The sequence below is a fragment of the Syngnathus leptorhynchus genome, chromosome 21 (genome assembly GCF_054491065.1).
Source record: "Syngnathus leptorhynchus isolate UIUO chromosome 21, UIUO_Slep, whole genome shotgun sequence".
Taxonomy (NCBI): Eukaryota; Metazoa; Chordata; class Actinopteri; order Syngnathiformes; family Syngnathidae; genus Syngnathus; species Syngnathus leptorhynchus.
In genome coordinates, this window is record NC_141215.1 from 2,241,271 (window position 1) to 2,266,223 (window position 24,953).

Here is a 24,953-nt window from a genome sequence, read left to right on the forward strand (position 1 = left end):
AAAACAGCAGGTTTGAAACTGACATTTTGAATTGAGGAAAATGCAAATTTTCCAAATTGACATATTGACTAAGTAGTTTATTACTTGATGTCATCAAAAATCCTCTTTCCGTTGGTTTTTAATATGACATGATTTGCTACAAACAAATGAAATTTTGTTTTATGCTTTATGACTTAACACTTATTTTATATTTAAAAAATATTATAAAAGTATGATGAGAATGACAAAATGCCTTTAAACTGATTATCACAAAATGTCCCGAGGCGTTTTAAGGATTAATACAAAAAGGTAAATCTGCTGAATACGCCAACAACTTCCTACTCGTGCTGTCAGTAGATGGCAGCCTTGCCTCATCACGGTTGCCTGCTCACATCTGCAGCAAGCTCTGCAAACTCCCACGAATGCTTAATGACACACGAGTCGGCCCAAAAAGAGCATCGACATTCCGAGCACTCTGGCAATAAAACTTTAGCGCAGCAATGAGGAACGCTTAGAATATTAAGGTAAACATAGGCTGTAGTCGGCCTGCCTCCTTACGCCGGCCTGAGCTAACAGGCGCCTTTAAAAACGGCGCTCGCATACAAATCTGTATTCTGGAATGAGATGTGCAATCTAAGTGGAATAAGTAGAAGAGATAAATAAGACATTGTTTCATTGGTGAATGGCATTTTGGATTATCGTCTGAAGGCCAAGAGAATGTGTGTTTGTACATAAATCGCCTCAAGATTTTTATGTTTTTTAGATAAATACGAATTAGAAACATTTGAGTAAGCCTATGCCGTTAAGAATGTAGAATGAATCGCTGTCGCGATTAATCGAGTAATCGATAATTAATCGAGCATCAAATTAACCAATCATTTATCATTTTAAAAATGAATAAAAAATAAAATCTTTTGGTTCATCAATTAATCATTTGGTTATCTTGAATTGAAAATCGTCCAAATAATTGAAATCTTGGCTTCTCAACAGAAAATGTTATCCAATTCCTGAAGTTGACTGATTATCTTTGCATTGAATAAAAAAAAAGTTTAGTTTGCAAAGAAATGATTGACATATATGACATATAAGTAACTGAATCCGAATTAATTTATGTCAAATTTGACCTCTCGAAAAGCTCATTGTTTTATTTCTTGGATTATTGATTGTATCTCCGAGGCAAGTTGTCTTCATCAGAACAAATTTGTGATTTACATTCCATTGAGGCGGGAAGAGTGATGTCATACCTTCGGCTTGTGCCGTGACGCTCGGCCACGAGAGGCAAAGCAACACGAGAATCGTGCAAACGCAAAAGCGGCCCATACTCTCCTCCTCTCGTTCTGATCAGGCGCTCCTCCTCCTCCTCCCGCCTCGCCTCACAAATCCCCTTCCAGGACGGGCACTCCGGGATCATCAATTCCCGCGCTTCTTCCCACTTATCTGCGACAGGGAAAGTCAAAGAGAGATAAAACGTGAGCAACCATTTTTTTTTGTTTTTAACGTCGTGTTTAACTTACCGCAGACGCATATGGCTGAGTCGCATGCAAATCACTCACTATTTATGATCTATTTATTGCATATTGTCCTAATAAAGGCGAGGAGGAGGAGAATAAAAAGTTTCTAGTTCAGACAGTTTAACAACACATTCCAATCGTGGCAAAAAGGTGGAAAAGTCTCACACAGCACTTTTTTTTTTCTTTCTAATACTACAGCAAGCTATCAGAGGCAATTACCGCGGGTGTCTAAACAAACATGCTGTTTGGAATTTATGACCCCAATAATCACAATGGTGCCGTCCAGCATTAGAGAGGTGGGCTCAACTGAGCTACCCCCTCCTCGAATATTTAGATATTATGTTTCACATTTGCTGATGAGGATATTTGATTATAATAACGCCTCCTTTGGGATGTTGTACATCGTATTTAAATCGAGAGTGATCTTTCGAGACCTACAGAATATTGTGTTCTGTGATAATATGGAGTCAAAAGTATTGGAACGACATCTTGATGTGTTAAACCTTTTGATTGAAGCCACCCACTTTTCAAGTAAGCAAAAAGTATTGGAACGGATTAACTTCAACATTTCATATTCGGTGGCATAACCCTGACTTGCAATAACTGCATCAATTACACAACCGTTCAAAAATGTCCTGCCAAGCTCAACAATTAAGATACATGGGGGGGGTCTGTCCCAACACTTTCGTCACCTTTATGTCGGTCCGCCTTGTCCGATTAACATGAGCATAAAAGTACCATAAAAAGTCATCGGGCTCAATGGGGAGACATTTTGGGGGGAAATTCCACGTTGTGGGTTTGACCACCTGGCTGAAGGCTGGATGATATTTACAATCTGCGCGAGCCAGAGCCGGCTGGCAGGGCCCCGTGCAACAACCTCCTCCTCGCATACCGATACAGATATGTCTCTGCATGTATCTTATTAGCGCAGAAAAAAGGAGCCAGTCAGGTGTGGAAGATTTTATGAATGACAGTCGACACGCTGAAATATGCCGGAATATGCTGCAATTTTTTTTTTTTTTCCAAAATACTGCAGTGCCTTATATTAACAACACAGCGGTACAACACATCACAGCACCCGAGAAGATTAAACAATATTACAAAACGGACTTGACTGACTCACTCGGCGTTATCTGCTTGTTACTCGCTCGCTCTTTCTCTCTCACCGGCGGCGGGCCCTGCGAGTGTAGCCGTGCGTCAGCTCTTTTTACATAATGGCATTTTCCACCTCGCCACCTCCCGGAATGGATTATCCCCGCGAGACGGAAAAAAAAAAAAGGCACGCGAGACGTCGTCGCTAATTCAGATTTTCAAAGCCAAAGCGGAAAGTTTGCAGGTGCAGTCGAGCAATGTAGAAATAATAATAATTAAAAAAAAAAAAGTGCATTAGTGCAGGCGTGCAAGACGTGTAAATGCATCTTACCCATACAAGAATTACAAAAAAACGGAATATAATGAGCTTAAATTTGGTTTAAAAGATTAACACTTGGTAAATCAGCACATTAAAGTGTAGTGGAAAATTTTAAGGGCCTTCTACTTACCTCTCTCCTCAAGTTCATCAGAACTATCCGGGTGACGTCCAGACAAGGGTGGAAAAATCCCCTAAAACACAAAAAGAAGGTTTAATCCAAGTGAGGCAGTTGTTGAATCTGTGTGTCTGAATGAAGGAGGTAGGTGTGTGCGAATGAATGAATGACACTTGGATTTTTTTTTTTTTTTTTTTTTAGTGGGGGCTTGGCTAATACGCATCAAAAGTTTGCGAAGAGGGGTGGGGGATGCCGCAACCTGCTGCCTTGAGAGAAGAAATGCCGTTTTGACCCTGCCCCGATCACCACCAAAGCAAACTTGAGAAGTCAGGTTAAATCACGTTTTACAAGCGTCCCCCCCTTTTTGGTTTGTTTGTTGGAATTGGACACCGGGTCACCTTTGAAGGAATGCGGCGAGCAGTTTAACGGGCTTCGGCCAGCTGTGAGCTCTGACACGCTTGGAGTCCAAAAAAAGGCACGTTGCAGCCAGAAGCGTGTTGTCATGTATTGACACCGTCTTTCGTTTACTTTCAAAATAAACGCAGTACGCTAAGCTAAATGTTTCTTATAGCTAAGTAAGCATATGTGCGACAATGGGCTACGTGCCGCCCCGCGGTTGACCTCTCACACATCAAACGAGGTTCGAGGCATCCTGGCTCACTTTCACTGGAGCGTCAAAGAGGAAATCACGGTGCTGGAGTTTCTCTCCAGGCGTGTTAGTGTTTCTTCTCTCTGGGAGTCGAAAAGTAAAGCGAGCGTGACAAAACGGACGTTTCCAAACACTTTTTGGGCCTTTTGTTTTTACGAGAGCTTGCAATGTAGGTCAGTAAAAACAATTGGGCTGAAGACATATATCGTAGTTAACTACACTTAAATGTGGCTAAGAAGTTTTCATATTCTTTATCCTCTGCAAAAAAAACAACAACTCTTCCTACAGCTTACCAAGTTAATTGTAAAACTTTTTTTTTTCCTATTTTATCAACTCCTCTCTGCCAAACAACCAACATGACTTTGAGTATGCCCTTAAAAACTTCTTTCCAACACACAACAACACACATAAACCTTTGTCACGTTTTTGGCATGAAACTGTTCCTCGCAGGTGGGCATCTAAAAAAGCCCCCCCCCGCCCGCTTTCTCCCGGTACTCCGCTGGCGACAAATTCACGCCGCGGGCTAACATGAATCGTGTGGATTGGGAGGCAAAGCAAACAAAAAGACAAAGGAGAAAGAAAACAAGCAAGAAAAAACAAAATGTGCAATAAATCTGGAAAGCCGCAGGGACTTGAGGATGAAGGGTGTGAGAGTTTGGAGGTTTAAGAGTGGGCGGTGTGCTGGGAATACACATGGCAGAAAACAGATGATTGTCACTGGTTACAGAAGGAATACAGTAAACACTACAACTCTCCTTCATGCAAAATATAGGAACAAAAGTATTGGGACAGAGCCATTATACATTTCGCTGTTGCGTCAGTACAGATGTGTCTCATCCATGATTGCCTTCAAAGACCAATTCAAATTCTTTTTGGAAACACACTGGTCACTTTGGCTTTTCGCCACCGTGGCAGCATCTCAAGAAGTGATGACGTAATGTGCTTCTTAAATTTTCACGTCCGCTGGCTCTATTTCAAAGAGTTTATAATTGCATGTTGGATTAGAGTATGTTTCATATGTTTGAAAATGTGCAAGCCAAACATGTGTAAACTGTACAGCTTGGCTGTGCAGAACTTTTTTTTTTTTTTCACTCTCGGTTCTGCCGTGATAAATTCACTTAATTAGCCGTCTGTGACTATGACGCGAGCTGTCATGGCAACGGGAGACAAAACAGAGAGATTGCGCGGCGAGGCTCAGCGTCTCGGACCCGGACGGCGGATTGAGACGCGGCCGAGAGAATTAGTCATGAGTGTGTGTCCAATTACCACTCCGGAGCAGACAAGAGAATCTCGACAAATAACGAACAAAAGCGCATTGGCTCAGTAAATCCTATCAACACTGAGAAAACAGAAGGCAAGGGCGCATGAAAAAATGTGGACTGCTTAATTTTCCGGAAAAACTTACTGGAACATTGCAAAAGAGCCATCCTGCAACACAAGTTCCTGTGAAATAAAAAAAACAAGACGTGTGTTTTTAACAAACGTAGTGAATTTGAATGTTTAACAAAATTTGAACTCAGCTAGTCTGGTCCACTCACAACGGCGCAAACGCCCCATTGACAAAAAAACGTATATCTTTGCGCGTGTTCAGCAATGAAACAAATTGACTTTATAGGGTCTTTAACTGCTGCTTGTACTTACTTATCGGTACCAAAAAAGTAACCCATTTTTTTTTGCAGAACTTAGCTGCTAAATTCTCACGGAATTTTCCACCAAATGACGCCCAAAATTCCGTTTTTTCTTTGTAACACCGATGCAATGCATTTTTTTTTTTTTTTTTTAACTCCACCTGTCAGAGGGAGCTCAGTGGAATGTGTCTTCTTGTGTTGTATAAAACTACATGTCGGTCACGGTTGAGGGGATGACACACGCACTTACACACACATACACAAGCAGAGACAAGTCTGCTGCAAGCGGGTCATTGCAATTTTTTTGTGGCAGAGCTCACTAGTATGGAAAATGGCTGCAGGAAGACTGGGTGAAGTGCTGATATAGCCCGCTTGCTGTTTATTATACAAGTGTTCAACCAGTAGAACATGACAGCCTACACGCGGAGGTGAATGCGGCTATTAGCTGTTTTGCTACGACGGCATGAAAAGTGAAATCAAGACGGTGCAGTTATGCAGCGATGTGATGAATTTTCAAAACGCCTCCAGGTCACTTTACCTTCTCTGTTTATCTGGTGACCTCATTCCCTGTTTCCGAGTAAAGGTCATCGCACCCTTAGGTAGGCCACGGAGGTGATTTTGGCCCACCTCCACTGAACCCCTGAGGACACAAACAGAGTTTGAATGAGTCAAGACACATTTCAGCAATTTTTTATCAATGATTATAAACTCTATTAGCAGGAGTGCCAAATTCAGGGCCAAGGTGATTGTCAATCCAAATAAATGTATGAACGCCTCAATATAGACTACACAACAAATTGGTGAGTAACTAGTTTTGTAATCAGATGCCAGTTTGCCAAAAGATGAATGTTAACAGAATATCAGAATTCTTTTAAGAGGGAAGACAATTTTAGTATTGCAGGCCACATAAAATGATGTGGCGGCTTGTATCTGGCCCCCGGGCCTTGAGTTTGACACCTGTGCTATAAAAGGATACATCCATGCAAATCTCCCTTGGAGAGTGCCCATGCTAAGCTAACTATTACTTAAATGTGATTTAATGAAAAAGTCCCCTTCAAGGTCACTGGAGCTTTATGAGGCGTGCGAGATAGGGAACCAAGCGGCATCTCCTCCGCTCTGAATTTATAAACGCTGACTTCTTTAGTATGCGCTATGTATTGATTATCACAATTACACACCATTACGGTTCTATTATCCACACTGGCTGGCCTTAATTACACTGGAGAGCCAGCGGGGCGCGTGGAAGAGGACGATAGAGACGAGGGAGAGCAGCGGAGAGGGTGGCGCCGGTGTAGGTGGCGACACAGATAGATGGATGACGCGGCGACACACACACTGCGCCAAACTAATTAAAACTGAAACTTTTTTTGTTTCCAGCCAGTCGACAGCCAATGAATCTGGCAGCGAATGAATGTGTCCGCAGGGACGAGGAGTTATACGTCCATGCGCGCCGGGAAGGAGAGGGAGGAGAGCCGTTGCCATGGCGACTGAGCATTGCGCCACATCATGCAGCAGTCAATGCCTCCGCGCTGTCACTATCGCTACGAGATTCACGGCGCTAATATTTGCTCAGCGTAGCTACATCATAGACAATACTAAAAGGCTGCTCTTGTAAAATATATTTCAGTCTATTTGCAGGGTTTATTCAGGCTTGTAAGCAAGAAGCTCAGGATCATATTACACATCATTGGAAGCTAGAAATATTGTGGACACGGTTTTGTCAATGAAGGGAAAATGAAGATTCACATTTGCATCATGAGCTAGTTGTATTTTTGGAGTCCTCCAGATGGCATTGAAAGGGTTTTCAGCCTAATGGTAAGCAGTGTGTGCCACCGAGAGGCAACAAGTAGTTGATGAATCTTCTTGAAGCTTCATTTTCCCATCACTAGTAGTGAAAAAGAGAACTGATCAATTACCTTAGAAAAATGTTGATGCGATACTCACTTATTGTCGCTTCTCTTGGGAAGGGTGGTGGTGGTGGGGGAGTGTCGAACAAATAAACTTGACCTGACTTCTATCATCTTAGCAAAATATTCATTTAATAGCAAATTGTGCAGTGCCTCACCAGACCCAGCAGGTAGCGCTGTGCTGGGAAAAAAACGTTAAGTCATAATTCAAATATGTATTTTATGTGTGGATGATTTGTGAGTCACTATGAGATTGTAGTCATATCCTTGTTTTATGTTCTTGTCCTTTCTCTGTTGTTCTTCCAGCGTTTTTTTTTGTCTGTTGACACGCATTAAAAAAAGGCCCACCGGGGAGTGACAGTACAAGGTTTGTACAGACTTAAATAGCCCGTATATAAAAGGCCACTGATTGTCGACACTGACTTTGTAGAAAGCGGTGCCGACTGCAGCGTAAGTAGGTTAGACCTCAGGGGGGGTCTGTCACGGAGACAATATCTGCCAAAGAATTATGACGGCGCTGCAACATCTGCTGCCTCTGGAGCAAGACGGACAGTGATGGATGGCCAGGTGTGCCTCATTGTTTACACTTTGAAACCTGATCCCTAATTTGAAACACAAGGCCAAAGGGCAAAGTGAGCCTTGATGACCAATTAAAAATGATGGGGGGGGGGGACTCAACGCTATCCTTGCGTGCTGGCTTGGACGTGTCGGCGACTGGGCGACGGCTGCGGGCTGTTGGCTTGCGGTGTCTTCCGTCCGGGCGGGATGGGAGGCAAGACGGGCTTGGCGCTGGATCCCGGACGTCTGTCAGTAAGAGGCGTGATGCCAGTCGGTGCTCGGTGCGGCTGCTTGTCACCTATAAATGACAGCGTGAAGATGAGAAATAAGATATAAATTCACTCGCGATATGATAAAGGGCTCTCGGTGGAACGACCTTTGATCGTATCTGCTGAGTGTCCCGGAGATTCATCTGAGCTGTTGAGGACAAGAAAAAAACACAACTGAGATGACAAGTGGAAGTTATAGTAGATTCCCAGATGAAAGGAGTCTAAGAGTCTTAAACGCTGCTTTGTTTTGTTGCTTGGAAACAAAAATGATGGCCCCCTGGGACTCAATAAATCGACAGTTACATGATACGCGGTGACAATACGTGAAGGAGACACACACAAGCTGGGACGCATCCCAGCTTAGATGAGTGCAGACAAGAAGACACGTCAGGAATCCTCTACACAAATACGGCGGCGCTGAGTAACATTCAAACTTAATGACGGCAACACTGTGTGCGTGTGTCAAGATGAGGCCACAGGGGCATACAGAAGAAAATACGTAATCGTAATTACATTGGGCCTGAGACGAGACATTTTTTTACATTTAGGTTACAACCTTCTTCATTGCAGCAGGAATTATTTCAATTCTTTTTTTTTTTTTTTTGCACACATAAATCAGCTTATAGCGAGAAAAAGTTCAAATAGTGTTTTTTTTTTTTTTTTTACTTTTGAGACGCTCCATAACAATCAGTTAGCAAAAATAATTTGATCAATTGTCGATTAACTGTTTCTACACAAATGGTGCATCAACACATGTAGACATACAATTCACCAATCAGGCATATTTTGTATCTTTCGTAAAAAAAAAATATATATACTAGTATTGCAGCTTATGGAGTCACTCATAGTAGATGTGAGTCTTCTTCATGACTATTATACTGCCCCCTGGTTGCCGGGTATATAATGTAATTTTTGCACACTGAGTAGTTTTATTCATATATATGAAATGAAGTAAATATGATAGTGGACTCACTAAACTAAACTCAAGCCCCGACTATCTTTACTGGTCTTGGCACCAGTATTATTTGTTGCATGTGTGTTCATTTTGTAGTTTTAGAGGAGCTAAGGGGTTGCACTGAGTGGAAACACTACAACAAGCCCATCAAATTAGCCTCGCTGCTGGTTTCATCGGCGGGCCACTTCACTGTCAAGGTCAAAGAGGAAGTCCAAACAAACCATCAAAAAGTAGTTAGGACAAGTGGGCAAATCAAGCCAATTTGGCCTCCTGGCAAGGGCGGGAGAGGGTCTCCACTCAGAATTAGGCATGAGAGAGAGTGCAGTCAAGTGTGTGCTGCTTCAAAACGAACCTTCTGATGAGCCAACTGTAGACCCCCGGACTCTTGCCCATGACTGCCTCTCTCACCGGCTCCTCCCGCCTGCGGATGGAAGCCAGTTCCTACAGAGGAGACACAGACAAAAAAAAAAAGTGCTGATGATTGGCAGACGAGAGGCTTTGTCGCCCGGGTAATTTTCCGTAGGAACTCACAGTAGGAGTCTTGTGGGAGGTGAGCTGTTGCTGGGCCTGGGTGCAATAGTTTCTGTAGAGGGGCTCTGAGGAGTTGAGGGTCCAAGTGGATGAGTCTGACCTTAGCTCCTCTGTGGGCGGTTTCTCTTTTTTATTACCCTCACCTGAGGCAGGGAAATATTTCATTTTGGTTTTGCAATCGGTGAATAACTTAGATAATTAATTGTGATTTCAATATCAATTAAACATAATGATCCCGCCGCCCCCATACTTGCCCAGTCCTTGCTCTTCTTCCTGGTCCTCATAAAACAGGTAGTTCTTCACGACCCGCTCCAGCATTTGGTAGGCTCTGTCCCAGTTGTCTGCAAGCACGCACAAAATATGCTCACCAAGGCAGCTGCTGTACCTCCCATCGAGCGGCAATGAAAGCAAAAGCTATGGGGACGTCAGCGGCGCGTAAAAGTGATGAGTGTGCTGCCCTCCCCGCGTGTTGGTCTCATTAAGAAAGCGGCTAAAACTGTTTGACGGTGCCGCCGTAGCCTTAATACAAAACGGTAATGGGAATGAAATTGTGCTGTATGGATTTTAGTGAGGCGCCTTCATTTATCTAAGGCCTTATCAGTGACAAGAGGGGGTGGTTTGTCTCGTTGGGACAGGAATAAAAATGTCTCTTGCTAGCAAACCCGTACGGTATCCTCCTCAGCGTTGACGCTAATAGCGAAAAGACAGCTCGGAGGCGTACCGCAACGAATGACGCTGTCGAAGAAGCCGGGCCGCTCCCTGTTGAAATTGTCGTACAGCTCGATGCGAGACAAGGCCGCGTCCATCTGGGCGTCCGTGTAGACCTTTTGACTTCTCAGCATGGCTTTGTAGTTCTCCGCTATGGTGGGGATGAGCAGAACGTAGCGGGGTTCAAAGGTGCTCTTCTTCAGACTCAGCACGCCCTGTGATAGTGACAGACGACAGTCAATGTCACTCAACTAGAAACGAGTGAGTACCGATACCAATGGACAAAAAGAGTGGATGTGTCAAGGTTTTCAAAGGTATATCGTGAAGCTTTGGTTACCGCTCACCTCCAGCTCCATTTGTACGCAGCACGCCAGCCCTTCTCGGGCGACCTCTTCAACGGCATCCCTGCTCAGGCCGTACTTGTGGCCGCCGTACTGGACAGTCTGTAGGAAAGCCCCCTATAATAGGACAGTTGGTCCAGTTAGGAAGATAAGCTATGGACAGTTTTATATTTAACCACCAGATGGCGCTAGTTTTCACCACAAATGCATGTGGCCAAATTTCAACTCTTCAATGAGAACTTCATTCCAAAGAGAACTTCTATCATTACGACATAAAGCCCAACAGACGCACCCTTTGCACAAGTAGCTCGAACTCTTCCTCGCTGATGAAATGGTAGTCCCTCCCATTTTCCTCGCCAGAGTAGGGCTCCCTGGTGGTGTGGCTGATCCTGCATGAAATGGGGAGGGGGAAGAAAATGCAGACGCCTATTGAAGAGAAGAATTTATGATGAGGAATACCAGACCGACAGCGGGGTTAAGTCTCAGGACAAGACCCCTTTGGCAATGGAATGTGGTCAAGAAACTCAGATTGGAATTATTTGTGCTTGCATGTGCATTTTGTCATGTTAAAATGAACAGTCGCAAAGACAAAATCTAATATTGTAATCTTATCTGAAGAGTCTTTTTATGAATGTAAGACACTAACCCGTGTGCTAAGAAGTCTCCAAAGTCCTCACAAAGGCGATGGGCCATCTCTCTTTTCCCACAGCTTTGCGGGCCGACCAGAACTAGCATTGGATACGGAGCGTCATCGTTGGGTAGAATGCTGCATAGACAAACAAAATGTGAAAAGGCAGATAAGATGGATGTATTTTTTTCCCCACTGTAGTAACAATTCCAGATGAATTATCTGTCCGCGACTGATGAATGAACTCGTCTTTTTTTTTATTGTCTGAGCGAAGAGATAACAAAAAATACAAAAGGGGCTACTGGAAAAAAAACAACCGTGGCTAGTTTTGGAAAAGATATGTCAGACATGATGAGCGACGGCGCAACAATGGGTTCGCTTGCAAGGACACGGAATGAAATGAAGCGCTGAAAACTTTGAAAGGACGAGGATACCGACGTGTCATAGAGGTGCTGAGGCTGCATCAGCTGATACATCAGCTGGGTCATGTGATCTCTGGACGCCACCACATCCATAGGTGGGTCGTACTTGTTGACGGACCACACCTGCAGTGAAAGATTTACATTTAATCAGTACACCATATGTAAAAAACATAAACATACCACTAGAGGGAGCTCTTATGCCACACATAGTGCGATATCCTACGACACAGACAAATTGCGTTTATGACAAACCTTCTCTTCAACAGTTACTTTCTCCTGGTCTAACGTGGTCAGATGCTGCATGAGGAAGACCGCCGACAACCTGTAGTCGGGCTGCTCCTAACGCAGCATAACATATAGTTCCATAAGTACCTCTTTGAAAGTCAAAACTTTGCAAAGGCAGATATTTTCTGACGACTTTTTACGTTACCTGTACAGGGTTCTCCAAAAGATTCAATTCCCTCAGCAGGAGAAGATTGCGAATGTGCTTACATTCGTCAACCTCGGGAATCTATGTTTTAAGAAAAGGCAGTTAATGTCAAAGTGTGCACTGGCGTTCCACTTATGGCGGTGCACAAACACCTGATTTCTTTCCATGTTGATAGAGCCCAGCAAGTGCAGGTTGGTGAGGCCGGCGAGCCTTCTGATGTGGTTCGCGGACAGATCGAGACTTTGTATCCTGCTTAGGTTCTCCAGACCTTCCGTGCTTTGCAACTGGTTCCCCCTCTGGACACAGATGGAGAAGACGTTTAACAGAGCACAAATGCATTCCATGAATCCCCGTAGTTTAAATTAGAGGTGAGCTTCGGTCGCTCCGCAGGGTTCCACGCCATCTAAATTCCGACAGATGAGGCAAGCCGACAGCTGGCAAGGTGCTCATTCAGCACAAAGCCAAACCTTCACGGGCTAGTTTACACACTTTGACTGAAGTCATTATCTTGTTGCCTGGCAAGCGCTCGTCGAGCAGGAGGCCTGGCAGAGGGCGGCTCTCGCTTGTCGGGAGAGGGCGAGATGTGCTGCGGGACGAGTTTGGCTGTTCGTGGAGGCAACATGTCAGGGAAAGGGTGGTACGAGGGAGGAGGGCAAGGTTTCAGTTAATGTGGAAAGCTGGATAAATTCAAAAGACAAAAGAGAGGAAGCCATTTTTATTGCTTGGTGTCCCTCACGGCACAATTCTTCAACCCACAATTTTATTCACATTAAACTGTTCCTGTTGTTCTGTTTTTTAAAGGTTAATTTAAATTATTTTAAGCACATTGTTTTACGTGTGCTTGTTTTTCCAAGTGCTCTTGAAATCCGATTGAGTTAGCAGAACATCATTTAAATTTTTAGCAGTAATTTATGTGAATGTAATTGAAATTAAATAACATTACTTTTCCTACAAATTACAGTGAAGCATACCAATTGTTTTTTTCACTCTTGCTACTCATTAATATTATTATATATTATTATTATTATTATTATATGGTTTCACAATTGTAATTTTTTTTACGTTGGACTCATTCATGAAATTCTCTTTCCACACAAACAAACAAAAACAAATCACTTTAGCTTTCAATTCACCTCTGGCTAAAATTTGGGCTTTGACGTGAAGGCAATTTTTTTGCATTTCCATTTCCATTTCGTACATACTAAACTTTGAATAAAGTGAATAGCACATCTTGGACTGTCTGTACTGACCAGATTGAGGTCTTTAAGCGGCACATCGTCCAGACCACGGATGCTGGCGATGATGTTGTGTGCCGCGCTAAGATAGCTCAATTTGCGGCACTTTTCCAAACCGTGGATCTGCTTCAGTCTGTTGTCTGAATTGCAGTGAGTCAAGGGCACTGCGTCAACTAGACATGCCTCTTATTCTTTTTGCATATTATAAGGATACGGTCCAGATCTAGCTTGACGAGCGCTTCGTAGTCCGACATGTCCTTCATTTCTGTCAAATTGTTGTAGGAGTAGTTGACCTCCTGTAAAAACAGCGGGCAGAAATTGACTAATTCCACCAGGATATTCAATTAGCTGAGCATTCAAGGGCGTCTAAAGCCTTTTAAGCATGTTTGGAGTGACGGCAGATGGCATGCGGGTCCGTCATGGGGAATAACGTAGCCACCAGTCAAAGTTTGTCTTCTACTGTCAGCTCAAGGTCCTGCTTGCCGGTACCTTCAGGTTCTTCGGAGGCTCGAAGCCAAAGAAATCCGAGATTTCATTGTGAGAGACATCCAGGATGACGAGGAAGGGCATGTGGCTCACGCATGATAGATCTAGAAGATGGAAAAAATATATAGCGAAACAAAAAGCCCTACAAAAATATTCAGATACTGTATATTTTTTTTATGTATTATGTACCTGTAATTCCATTGTTTGACAGCTCCAGTTTTTGCAGGTGAACATAATTACACAAAACTGAGATGTCCCCGAGCCTGCGACCCTGGTAAACAAAGTGTGGGTGAAAAAAACCGGGAATATTTTTATTTAGTGTTTATAAGCTGTAAAAATGCATCTTACGGGAAGTGCGACGTGGTGGTATGGGTGCTGTAGTCCAGTGTCGAAGCATCCATGGCGGGCCAGGCTGCTAGACACCGATCTGGCACTTAAAACAACGTCCTGTAAACAGACCTAAGAACCACATTTGTGCAACTACTACAGTGTGCCATCTCACTCGTAATAACGTTATTTTAAATGGACAATTTTTAAAGAGTGAAATATTACGACTACTACTACTACTACTACTACTAATAATAATAATAAGCATTAGTCTTATAACTTACTTAAGGGGCATTAACTTGCATCATCTGTAAATTATGCCATATCTAATGTTATTACTTCAAAAGATATCACATTTACCTGGGAACGAATGTGACTTACACAAATACAGCAGGAACACGGCAAGTTTTTTCACTTACATTCACACTTTCAATTTCTGACATGTCCACACATCTGGTCGTCTCTTCTCAAGCCGCTCAGCTTAACGATTGGTTGGTTATTAGAATTGATAAATGACGAAAAGTCGTCAAAATATGACACTCGGACGCCGTCGTTGTGACGTAATTGAGCTAGCTGTCTACCAATTAGCACACCAAGGCTTTTGGCGGTGTCGCCCAGCAACGTGTAGTTTGCATGGCGCAGGGGATTGTGGGTAATGTAGTTTTTCAATGTCTAGCACGATTGTGAAATGAACGCATACTGAAATAGTCGCTAACAGTTTAAAAAACTTCAGAATGAAGAGGAATAGCAAAAAAAAATAATAAAAAAAAATAAAAACCAACAACAAGGTTTTATTACCTGTCAAGTCGGGAGCGACGACGACCCCAAATAGGTTAGTAGAGTAGTATGGACGCATCTGTAACAAACATCATTTGGCGTTGACCACCTTACCAGATGAGGTAATCAGGGGCACCCGTGGGTAGTCACGTGACGTAGTGACGTAATCTTTAATCAAATGATTAATAAAATAACATGTCAAAATGCGTTGTATTTTAATTACTAACGATGTTGATATAAATATTTCACATAATTATTTAGTGTTTAAAAGTGTTCAATGTAAATAAATTAAAATACCATACAGAACATATTTAAATGTTTATTGTGTGTAAGCATTTACCAGGTGACAAATAGGTATGGCATTTATACATTGATATGTAAAAATGTGAGGAAATTAAGCATGATAAATGAATAAAAAGCAAAAAGAATTGAGCGTTTGACATGTTTTAGTGTGACGGTAACACAGCCTGTTACTTAACATTCTGTTCAAGTTTCTCATGTATTGAATTGCAGTAAGAAGCAGCTTTTTAAGGGTTTACGCCAAGTTTCGTCAAATCTGCCCAAGGGGAACCTGCAGCTGTTTTCCCATCGGGCCAAAGTGTCAATATGATAGATTGTGGTGGGCCACTGAGGTATTGACAAAGCCCTTTTCATCCGGCTCCTCTTGTTAAGTACTCCTCTCCCAAGTTAATGAACTAAAACAGAGGGAGGGCTGCTTGACGGAGAAGTTTATGTTCCAGGATTTCAGTTTACAGAAACAGATAGAGGAAGGGCAATTTCAAATGTAGTCGTAGGGACAGAAGCATCCAGTTTCCATTCATTTCACTGGGGGAAATATGATTTGAGATACTGAATAAAATTCTAAAGGCACCACCATACACAAAACCATTGTCCGCTCAAAGAAACTTTTCGGGACCGGTTGGGTTCACGTGTTTTATAATATAACCGTTACGGGCAGCGGGACTGGGGTCGATGAAAGCAGCAGTTTGTGTGTAATAAGAAAATGAGATGAGCCGAAAGTTTGACGTCCGATCACACGGTCGTAATCTTCTTGTCCTTGCTGGCCTGCTTGATGGCGGCTTGTTCGCAAACGATCTCCTTCAACCGCTGGAGTCGAGTGTTCTGGGTGCTCAGGTCGCCCACGCCTGTTTGGCTCCGGTGGAGCAGCGAAAGGGCGTTGATGTACTCCAGTTCCGTGTAGCGCACGCCCTGGTCCACCACTAGGTGGAGCAGCTCATCAGCCGTGTTGTATAGCATCTCGTAGTACTGCCTAAAGTGGAGAGAAGAGAAAATGAACGTTTCTTTTTGTGTCTTTTTCCGCATTACCATGGTTGAAACTCGAAACATTTGTATCCCGCCTTGTGAAAATGAATGAATGGAAATGTCTAAAGCCTGTTCCAGCCCTCAAACCAAAACAATTTTTATTTGTAAACAATTAATTGTGCAATTCCAGGCCACCAGGTGGCAGTACAATATATAAATATAACAGACCGTTGCAACTTATCAGTAAGATGCCATATGATCTGTTCATTGCAGAGGATAAAGAACGAGTGCTGTTACATTGTTTGTCAATCTGTGTTGCTGCGCCATTGCAACATAAATGCTCCTTTCTTTAACTTGTCTGAGACATTTTACATTGTGTGTTAGCATTAAGCTAGCAGACTTGCCGTGGGCAATCATAAACTTGGAGCCTCTTTTTTTGAAAAATTATACTGTATAATAGTTCTTGCGTTTGCATCTTCAACCCCCAAGTCATAGCCCAAAAAATAAAAGGCTGAGCATAAATAACACTACTACTACACTACTACTACATTGCAACGCCGGCATTTTTAACACCTGCGTCCACATGTTGGTCTTTTGTTTATTAGCAACCCACAAGAGAGCTACCCATGTGTCCCTGTGGTGTAATTTTCATCACAATTTAATTAAACAACCCCTCCTACACACACACACACACACCCACACACTCTTCCCGGTTCACAAAGAATATTAAGTCACTTTACAATGTGTGAACGCCGCAGAGCTTACGTGTGAAGAAGAAAAAGCGAAGAGCGATCACAATTCATTTGCAGCTGTAGTAATGAATGAGTGAGGAGGCCATTACAAGCTGCCTCTGTCAGCGCGTTTGCTGTCACACATTAGTTAGCTGGGCAAGGCATGGAGGGAAGGAAGGAGGGAAGGATGGAGGGTGAGAGCGAGGATGGATGGGGAGGCTGGCCGTGATCCTCTCCATCAGCTGCGACCACAACATCCGACTGGACTGATGAGTCTGCTTTGTCTCAGGCTTACAGTGAAGCCATGCAGTTTGAAAAACAAGCTTCCAAATAAGTCAACCAAAGTATGCATGTTTACAATACATAATCCCCACAAAAAAATAAGAATAAAATAAAATATAAAATCAAGGGTTTTATATGCCCATATTTGTTAGCCTATTTATAGTGATTTGCATTGGTTGTTAGCATTAAGCTAAATGCCCTTCCCTGCTATGGGCTCGTTCTAATTCCAGTGGGTATTATTTTAAAATGTTATCTTTGAGACTAAACTTCAACTGCATAAAACAGCTCAAAGCTTCTTTTTTGATGAATTGTTCAGTTTGTCGAATTCATTCCCATTATGCACTTGAATTGAGTTCACTATAACCTTACAACGCTTGTGTCTTTTACATTGAGAAAAATAATTGCTTAGTAAGCAATAATAATATTCGTAAGTTATCCAAAATCGCTCATTGCTAGCCGCTAGCTGTTACCTCATGAATGAATGCAGGCGAAGTAGTCACACTGTAATATGTGCCTGAAGTTACTGGTTGTCAAACAGAGGGGCGTGATGACAGGAAAGCGGAGAGAAAAAGGGCGTGATAAGAAAGAAGGGAAACAAAAAGAAAAGGGTGACAGGGAGGCGAGGCAGACGACGATGGAAATGACAGTACGCTACAGCCGGGGCCCCTAAATACAAACAGTTTTATCTGTTGACACCCCACTAGCTTCTGACACGCCTGTCAGCTGTACTTATTACCACAGGCTCTCCACCAGAAACACGGCGCAGCACTTTGGCTTGCTTGCCACAATGGCACACGTGCATGAGTGTAGTCGTTTCCTGAAGCAGACAGTTTGGGAGCTAGCCTGTCAGACAGGTGTTAGTCGAGCTGGAGGCGGGCTATGACAGTCCTTCGCTACCTGCCGACACGGGTCAGCGCGCGGCGTTTATGACGGAGCGCCGGAACTAATTTGAGGGCTCAAGCACGAACCAAAGCGGGCTTGGTGGCTAACGTCACATTATCAAACTTTTTGCCATTTCTTGTTGATGTTAAAAATAAATTAAAGTGGTTATGGAATTAAACATACTTCGAACAAACTCTTAAACTTAATGCTAACACACGAGTTAACAGGGCTAACAAAAAATTTATTTAAATTTAGATGTTCCGGTGCTCTAAATCTTTTGAACATAAATGGTGCAGTAACAGATGTAGAAGATAATAAAACAACACAAGTTTTGGTTCTTAAAAAAAGATGGTACATTTTTTGGTTGGGTCTTTTATGAACACACGTGGAACAGTTTATAGCATTTCCATTAATTTCATTGGGGAGAAATGAGCGCTTGAGTTTTTATTTTGTGTGTTTTGCTTAGGAGCGTGTTCACAAAACAAATTAAACATGGAAATTAAGACACTGCAGTATTTATGATCAACAGAGAGCTTGTTTGTAGTAACAAAATGGAACAATAAGCAATTAGGAAGTAACTTGAGGAGCACTGGCAGAGCTAGGAAGGGGGGCCAGGGGCATTGCCCCCCCCCCCCCCCAAGGAAAGAATTCCTAGCGCTGCCAATTGTTAGTTAGCCGATACGTTCGTTGAGTCGAGTGTTTGTATATTATAGCATCACACAAGTTATTCACCATCATATAGTAAGCAAATAGTCTTAGCTAACAGTTAGCCTAGCTTCTTCTGATTTTCTTTTTCCTCCCATTTTTGCTTTGTAATGCGTGGGGGGTCGCTTTCATTTTGTGATGTTAAAAATCAAAATGTGTATACAGTATTATATTCTACTCTCGCAGTACCAAGACATACTGGCCCTTTAAAACGTGATTCAAACTGCATTTAAAAGCAGCCGCTCATTAGTTGCTACGGTACGTTCAGACGCCCTGAGCACAAAAAAACACAAGCTCATTTAAATAATCGAAACCAGTTCCGAAGGCTTTAAATAACTCACACATCTGAAGCTACGGCGGGAGCCGACAGAAAAACACAATTGTATCATTATATATCTCTTAAAAGGCGTTGCCATATGTTGTGCAGACCAGAATAAGTTGCAGTGTCCAAGGCGGCCTGTTGCCAGGCAACGCAATCTAACTTTGTATCGCGTTTCTTTTAGATTTTTGTCATCTCGTCTCTGCTGGAGTAGTTGACGGCACGTTGGGACAATGAGAGGGGACGGCGTGTGACTGGCTAAATTTAGTGTGTCTGACCATGAGCGACATAAGAGGATATTGGCTGTGTTCATATTTCGCCACATGGTGGCAATGTTTCAACATCTCACAACTGGAGTTGTGTGCGTGTGTGTGTGTGTGTGTGTGTGTGTGCATGTGTGTGTTGTGTGCTCTTCATGCATTCTGCAGTGCTGGCTGCTGGGCTTCTGCTCAGTTTTAACTCAGATCAATGCTTATTACTGTGCCCTTGTCCAGTTCTCTCCTTCTCTCTGACTGCCACTCTTTCTCCAAACAGAGGCAGAAAAACAGCATGTCCCTAACACACACACACATATATAAAGTACATGTGTACATAGCTGAGCATCTGCTTGCCTCTCACGAGAGCAGTCTTCCGAAAAAAATATGTTACCGCCTCAGTTTCAGACGTAGTCGTCCGCTAAGACGACAAATGACATGCGTAGGAAAGGGTCAAAACATTAGGTACACCATCCTTGTGCGCCCAACATAAAAAAAAGCAAATTTTTTGTATAAAATTGAAGAATGCTGTGAAGGATGAATAATTAGAAGAGGGCTTTAGTGCGTCCGGTGAGTCTCGGGAAGTGTAAACAACGTCAATTCCCAATCAACGCCTCTGCGCCGCGCAATCAGAACGGTGGAGGAACAGAACAGAGGAGCCATCGCCAATCGTAATCAAAGTTGACAGAGGAGAGCAACAAGGGGCTAATCAATGTCCTCTTACTCCCTAAAAAAAATATTAAGTCGAAGAAAAGAATACCTGGCAAAATCGAGGTCGGCCTCCCGGGACATGGTGATGTTGGTCAGGTTCTGCTGTAGCACAAAGATGTTGCGGCACATCTTTTTGATGCCGGACTCGCTGATCCTTTTGAAGTACTGAGCGCCGTTGATGAGGATGCAGGAGATCAGGTGGCCCAGACCTTTGTCGGAAACCCATAAGCACTTTTGTGAACTTGAACACTGATATGTATGTTTGATTTTATTTGTGGTCTGAAGTCTGGATTTGAACTCAGTGAGTTGGTGGGTCTGAAAACTTTTGTTCTTTAAAATATACGAGTAAAGTTAGACGAATGAAATCGAAAATAATTAAAATGCCATTAATCGAACCCATTCCACGAGACAAACAAATTTACACAACTCCTGAGTAAGCTGCAGTAAGCTAACAGTGAGCAGGTTAGCATATATGAATGGTAATTCTTGGCCGAGGATAAAGAATAGATGCCTGCGAGTCTTGTCATATTGTCTGTATACGTGTTGCTATTTCATCTTCAAAAAAGGTTCTGACAATAATACTATTTGTAAGAATCCCTATAGTGTTTAGCATTGTTAGCATTAAGTTCAACTGACTTTTATTGCAGTTGCTCTTCTCACCAGTTTTTAATAGTTTACCTTCAAAGATGTACTGGAACTTGTGCTGCTGCAGCGCGGCTCCCATGGCCTCCTCGATTGCCGAGATATCCTTGTTGAGCTTGACCACCAGCGGGTCGTAGTCCATGCTCTCCACGTTAGCCACGATGGCGTAGTTGCCCTGCTTGGTCAGCGGGATCAGGTAGTGGAAGCAGTGCACTCTGTGTGAAGACGTCTTGATTTAAAAGCCAAATCACTACATTTTTCTTAAATAGTATTTGCGGTGTCATCACAGCTGGGTGCTATTCAGCGGGGAATTATGATTAGGAGGCTAAACGCGATGCACTTACAAGACTCCTGTACACACACAGTGTTTAAAACACCAAAAAAGGTGCCTTTTTCAGGCAGAGAAGCAAAATGTTTGGTTCAAAAGCATTTAATTGCATGCGGAGAAAAGCAAAGTTTTCGTCTCGGCAAATGTACAAAAACTAGAAGCAATGCCTCAAAGGTGAGAAAAATATTTGACTGAAAATGACACTTGTAGTATACTTGCAAGTAGTGGATCAGAAGTGCTACATCTGCTAATGCTAGCTGACGAATTAACCAAATGACTACCTGGAACTAAATGAAGTCAGAAGCTATGATGACCCGTGGGCCACACTAAATTAAATTTTTTCTCAATCAATTTTTGGGGTTTATAATAATTGAAATCAGGTTTATTAAAACAATCTGTTTTTTTTGTCCAACACAAGTAAATGTTTAAATGTGACTTTAGTCAATTGAAAGACTATATGTATGCAAGTTTTTTTCGGACCAAACAAACTTTATAAAATTAGTGTTGCCAATTTATGATTTTATCTTTTTTTTTTTTTTTTTACGATTGTCCCAATTTTGTAATCACGCAGTATAATAATCATATTTGTTATTGAATTTTGATTAATTGCGTAGCCTTAGTTGAAAATGTTTGGAAATGTGTGTAAATGTTTTCTATTCCCGAAATTGTTTTTCAATAATTTTCCAACATTTAAATCATTATTTTTTTGGTGGTTCTGTTTTGGGGATGTTTTTTAATGGATGGTTTTTCACGGAAAACATATTGAATGTTTATCAGCATTTTTTTTTAAAGAATGATTTGTGTTTTAGTTTCCAATTTATACATTAGAACTTTATAAAGATGCTCACATAAAAAAACCACAAATACCGCATTGTATTAGCCTCCTATGACCTATCATCTCCCACCCTGCGCGCTTTCTTCTTCACGGCTTCATTTAACTGGTACAACTATCGGGGGAAATTCTGCGGATGAAAGAAGCCAATGGAGTGTAGCGTATTGCAGGACGCACGCCTCGGGGAGTTTTTTTTTTTCTTTTCTTCCTTTTCCTGGCTGAAAAGCCTAAACAACGTTGCATAAGTGGTAAGAAGTGGGTTGATGGTGGGCTATTAAGGGCTTGCAGGGGGGGAGAAGGGTTATGGTGTGGTAAATTAACTCGGATATTATAAGAGATTGCAAACACCTACACTGTATAGAACAAATAATTGGTTACACCTACAGGAAGGGAAGAAAATGTACTTTGTCCTTTGCTCCCACTCCTAAACAGTGTTGTCATTGTTGAACAATTGCACTTCTGCCACTACAAACCTCCCCTGGCATGTGTTTTGAAATTGTTTTGACAAATAATGACAATGACCATAAAAGTGATGTGAAAATAGATAAAAATGAATTTAAAAAAATGTGACAGAGGAATATATATTTCATTCTCCTTTGATGAATTAAATGTTTTAATTTGGTATACAAAAATCAAAATGTGACATTTCATTTTAAAAATACATAATTTCTTTTTAATTTTTAATAATTTCTTTTTTAAAGATAATTAAAATAATAAATATCTATAAAATAATAATGACAATGACCATAAAAGTGATGTGAAAATACATAAAAATGAATAAAAAAAAAATGTTACTGAGGAATATATATTTCATTCTCCTTTGATGAATTAAATGTTTTAATTTGGTATACAAAAATCTAAATGTGATATTTCATTTTAAAAATACATACAATTTCTTTTTTAAAGATAATTAAAATAATAAATATCTATACAAATAAAAATGGGATGCTTTTAAACACTGTAGTATTAAAAAATAAATGAAAAAAAGTATATTTTTTAGTATATTAAATATATTAAATATTAAAATTTCTTCTCAATTAAAAAAAAGTGGTATAATGTAAATATACGAACCCTAAAATGAGGAAATTGATTTCCTACGTCTAGCTTGTTCTGGCTCGACGTTGAGCCTGGCAATATGTACACCAGACTATCTTTCTTGCATGACGTGATTTGCACTTTTTGATCTACGTACCTGACTTCCAGGTGCAACGTGAGGAGGCAGCGATTGGCGATATCCTGGAAGCTCCTGCACAGGTCACTGAGGGTCTGCAGGATCTGCTCCCGACTCCGCTCGCCGTCGCCCATGGCCTGGCTGTCAGACGAACACGGAGACAAACCTGCGTGGAGGTGAAATATGACTGACACCCATCTCACTTGCGTGGCCTTTGCGATTCTATCGGCTTGCGGGAGGTCGGTGCACTGCGGTGTTAGCCACACAAACGCCCACCGTGTAGATGTGAGTGTTAAAAAATGGGGCGCATACCGTAGAGCATGGAAGCATGATGAGTGTGTATAAATTGAGCCTGGTGTGGATCAATGGTCGTAAATTGGCAAATGGCGAAGAAAAGGGGGGCCGGGGGTGAAATTGGCCTCGTCACTCATATGTAAGTCTATTTGGTCAATGAGGCGAACGTGTGCGATGTTGAGTCGGGGAATGCAGGGGTCGGCGATCGATGTGCCGCAGTCGCGCGGCCAACTCCCTTGCTAGTCTTCACGCCTTTACGAAGGTCACACATGAATGCGAGCCAGCACACAAACCTGCACTCACACTTTGCTTTTTGTCACTCTTATGTTTCACCTGGGTTCAAATGATGACAATAGTCTGTGCACTGGTGAAATAATTGTGGGGAAAAAAAAAAAAAAAAAGAAAAATCTTTGATTCTATTGAATTTAGACTGCACATGATTTCACCATATACCAAATGTCTTTTATTTGATTATCCACTCAATTTATTCTGCATGAATAATTTTACTATTCTGTATTTCTTCCTCAGTGCCAGGATTTTGCTCCAGTAAAAAAATTATTAAAAATAAAATGAAAACATTATGGATGCAATTTTGCAAGTTTTTTTCCTAGTTAGTATGAAAAAATATTTAAAAATGAAACTAAAATTGAAGTTATTTTGAGAAATATGATAAAAAATCCTCAGAAAGATTTCTGAAGAAAATACGAATAAACAATCTAATTAATAAAAATAATAAGTCAAATAAATTAGGAAAAACAAATAAATAAAGTTGTGAAAATTTTTTGTTTTTTATTATTCATTGAAAAAATAAAATGAGAAAATGAAATAAAAAGCATGCTAGTAGTGAGGACATGGCAACATATTTTTGTCCTTATCACTCAATGAATAAATACAGGAATATTTCTCGAAATGCCAAGCAACTATACTGGAAAAAAAATAAAACCGCAACATTCTTTTTTTTCCATCATGGACTTTTTCTACTTTTGTTTACAAATTTGTTTCTCCCTGCTCTGAAATGTGCGATTAAGTTGTATGGAAGTGAACTTGAACCATTCCAGTCCACCGTGTGTACATTTGTATGGAACACGCACTGAACTCCAGAACCTTCTTATCCCCCCACCTTCTTCTTATCAGCGTAATTGTAGAGTTCCTCGCAAGACAAGAACTCCCGTGTAGCCGACGCCTTATGTTTGTACTAGCGAACATCCAATCCGCATTAGAGTTACTTTAAATGAAACCCCCACCGATAAAGAGCTCATCGGCACGAACAAATATCGGCCACTTACTGGGGTCAGTCTAATCCAATCAACAAGGCAAACACGGGGGGTCGGTTTGGATGTGACTCAACTTGTACGAGACATATAGAAGATAAAGAATTTTGATTAGTATATTTCAATTTACATAGGACTTGGCAGTTAATTAACTAGTGCAGATTATTTGGGTTCACTGAACCAGCTGGAGCGTCATACTGTCAAACCACGTGGACATATCTCCACGCCTCCGTCACCGGTTTGATATCAATCCCCCCCGGCGCCGTAATGACTTGCGCCAATGACAAGAGCCGATGCGTAGTGATTTCTCCTGGGAAGGGCATTAATTGACTTCCCGTGATTGAATTTAGGCGGATACTCCCTGTGGTCAACTTATCAGATCATTAGGAGTTGAAGACACC

General features: G+C 41.8%; 2 protein-coding genes and 1 long non-coding RNA gene across 9 annotated transcripts in view; all 3 read right to left on the minus strand.

Annotated features, from left to right (window-relative positions):
* Positions 1 to 1,314: 1,314 nt before the first annotated feature.
* Positions 1,315 to 7,343, minus strand: LOC147040070 (uncharacterized). Of its 2 annotated transcripts, XR_015063063.1 has the most exons (5): positions 7,238 to 7,343; positions 5,832 to 5,933; positions 5,071 to 5,108; positions 3,032 to 3,092; positions 1,315 to 1,416 (listed from the first exon to the last, which is right to left on the minus strand). It is a non-coding gene; the product is annotated as an uncharacterized LOC147040070 (long non-coding RNA). The 2 variants fall into 2 exon arrangements; XR_015063062.1 differs by lacking the exon at positions 5,071 to 5,108.
* On the minus strand, positions 7,316 to 15,039 carry lrguk (leucine-rich repeats and guanylate kinase domain containing). 6 transcript variants are annotated; one of them, XM_085901695.1, is made up of 21 exons: positions 14,889 to 15,007; positions 14,510 to 14,570; positions 14,112 to 14,222; positions 13,953 to 14,034; positions 13,767 to 13,867; positions 13,492 to 13,573; positions 13,293 to 13,417; positions 12,532 to 12,645; positions 12,195 to 12,338; positions 12,043 to 12,123; positions 11,865 to 11,951; positions 11,629 to 11,735; positions 11,209 to 11,328; positions 10,855 to 10,951; positions 10,566 to 10,679; positions 10,235 to 10,436; positions 9,768 to 9,854; positions 9,514 to 9,656; positions 9,335 to 9,423; positions 8,135 to 8,175; positions 7,316 to 8,056 (listed from the first exon to the last, which is right to left on the minus strand). In XM_085901695.1, the coding sequence occupies exons 2-21, from the start codon at positions 14,531 to 14,533 to the stop codon at positions 7,881 to 7,883; spliced, it is 2,127 nt and encodes a 708-aa protein (XP_085757821.1). In that variant the 5' UTR covers positions 14,534 to 14,570; positions 14,889 to 15,007; the 3' UTR covers positions 7,316 to 7,880. The 6 variants fall into 6 exon arrangements, with proteins under 6 accessions (XP_085757821.1, XP_085757823.1, XP_085757824.1 ...); XM_085901697.1 differs by lacking the exon at positions 14,510 to 14,570 and having other exon boundaries at positions 14,889 to 15,039; XM_085901698.1 differs by lacking the exon at positions 14,510 to 14,570 and having other exon boundaries at positions 14,112 to 14,196; positions 14,889 to 15,009.
* A 130-nt stretch (positions 15,040 to 15,169) lies between these two features.
* The window catches only part of exoc4 (exocyst complex component 4), a 55,182-nt gene continuing 45,398 nt past the window's right edge, over positions 15,170 to 24,953 (minus strand). Inside the window, exons 17-20 of the mRNA XM_085901693.1 lie at positions 23,009 to 23,153; positions 20,693 to 20,871; positions 20,064 to 20,223; positions 15,170 to 16,137 (exon numbers count right to left, since the gene is read on the minus strand). Of these exons, the coding sequence (XP_085757819.1) occupies positions 15,900 to 16,137; positions 20,064 to 20,223; positions 20,693 to 20,871; positions 23,009 to 23,153 (722 nt within the window). The 3' untranslated portion in view covers positions 15,170 to 15,899. The remainder of the gene's footprint in view (positions 16,138 to 20,063; positions 20,224 to 20,692; positions 20,872 to 23,008; positions 23,154 to 24,953) is intronic.

Bases quoted from the DNA above. Each gene is read 5' to 3' on its own strand.
- lrguk (XM_085901695.1), bottom strand. From the start codon at position 14,533: ATGTCAGAAATTGAAAGTGTGAAT. The intron at 13,418-13,491 runs GTATCCTTATAA...ACTGCAATTCAG, and splicing joins CGTCAAGCTAGATCTGGACC to ACAACAGACTGAAGCAGATC. The intron at 9,657-9,767 runs GCAAGTATGGGG...TCCCTGCCTCAG, and splicing joins GGAAGAAGAGCAAGGACTGG to GTGAGGGTAATAAAAAAGAG.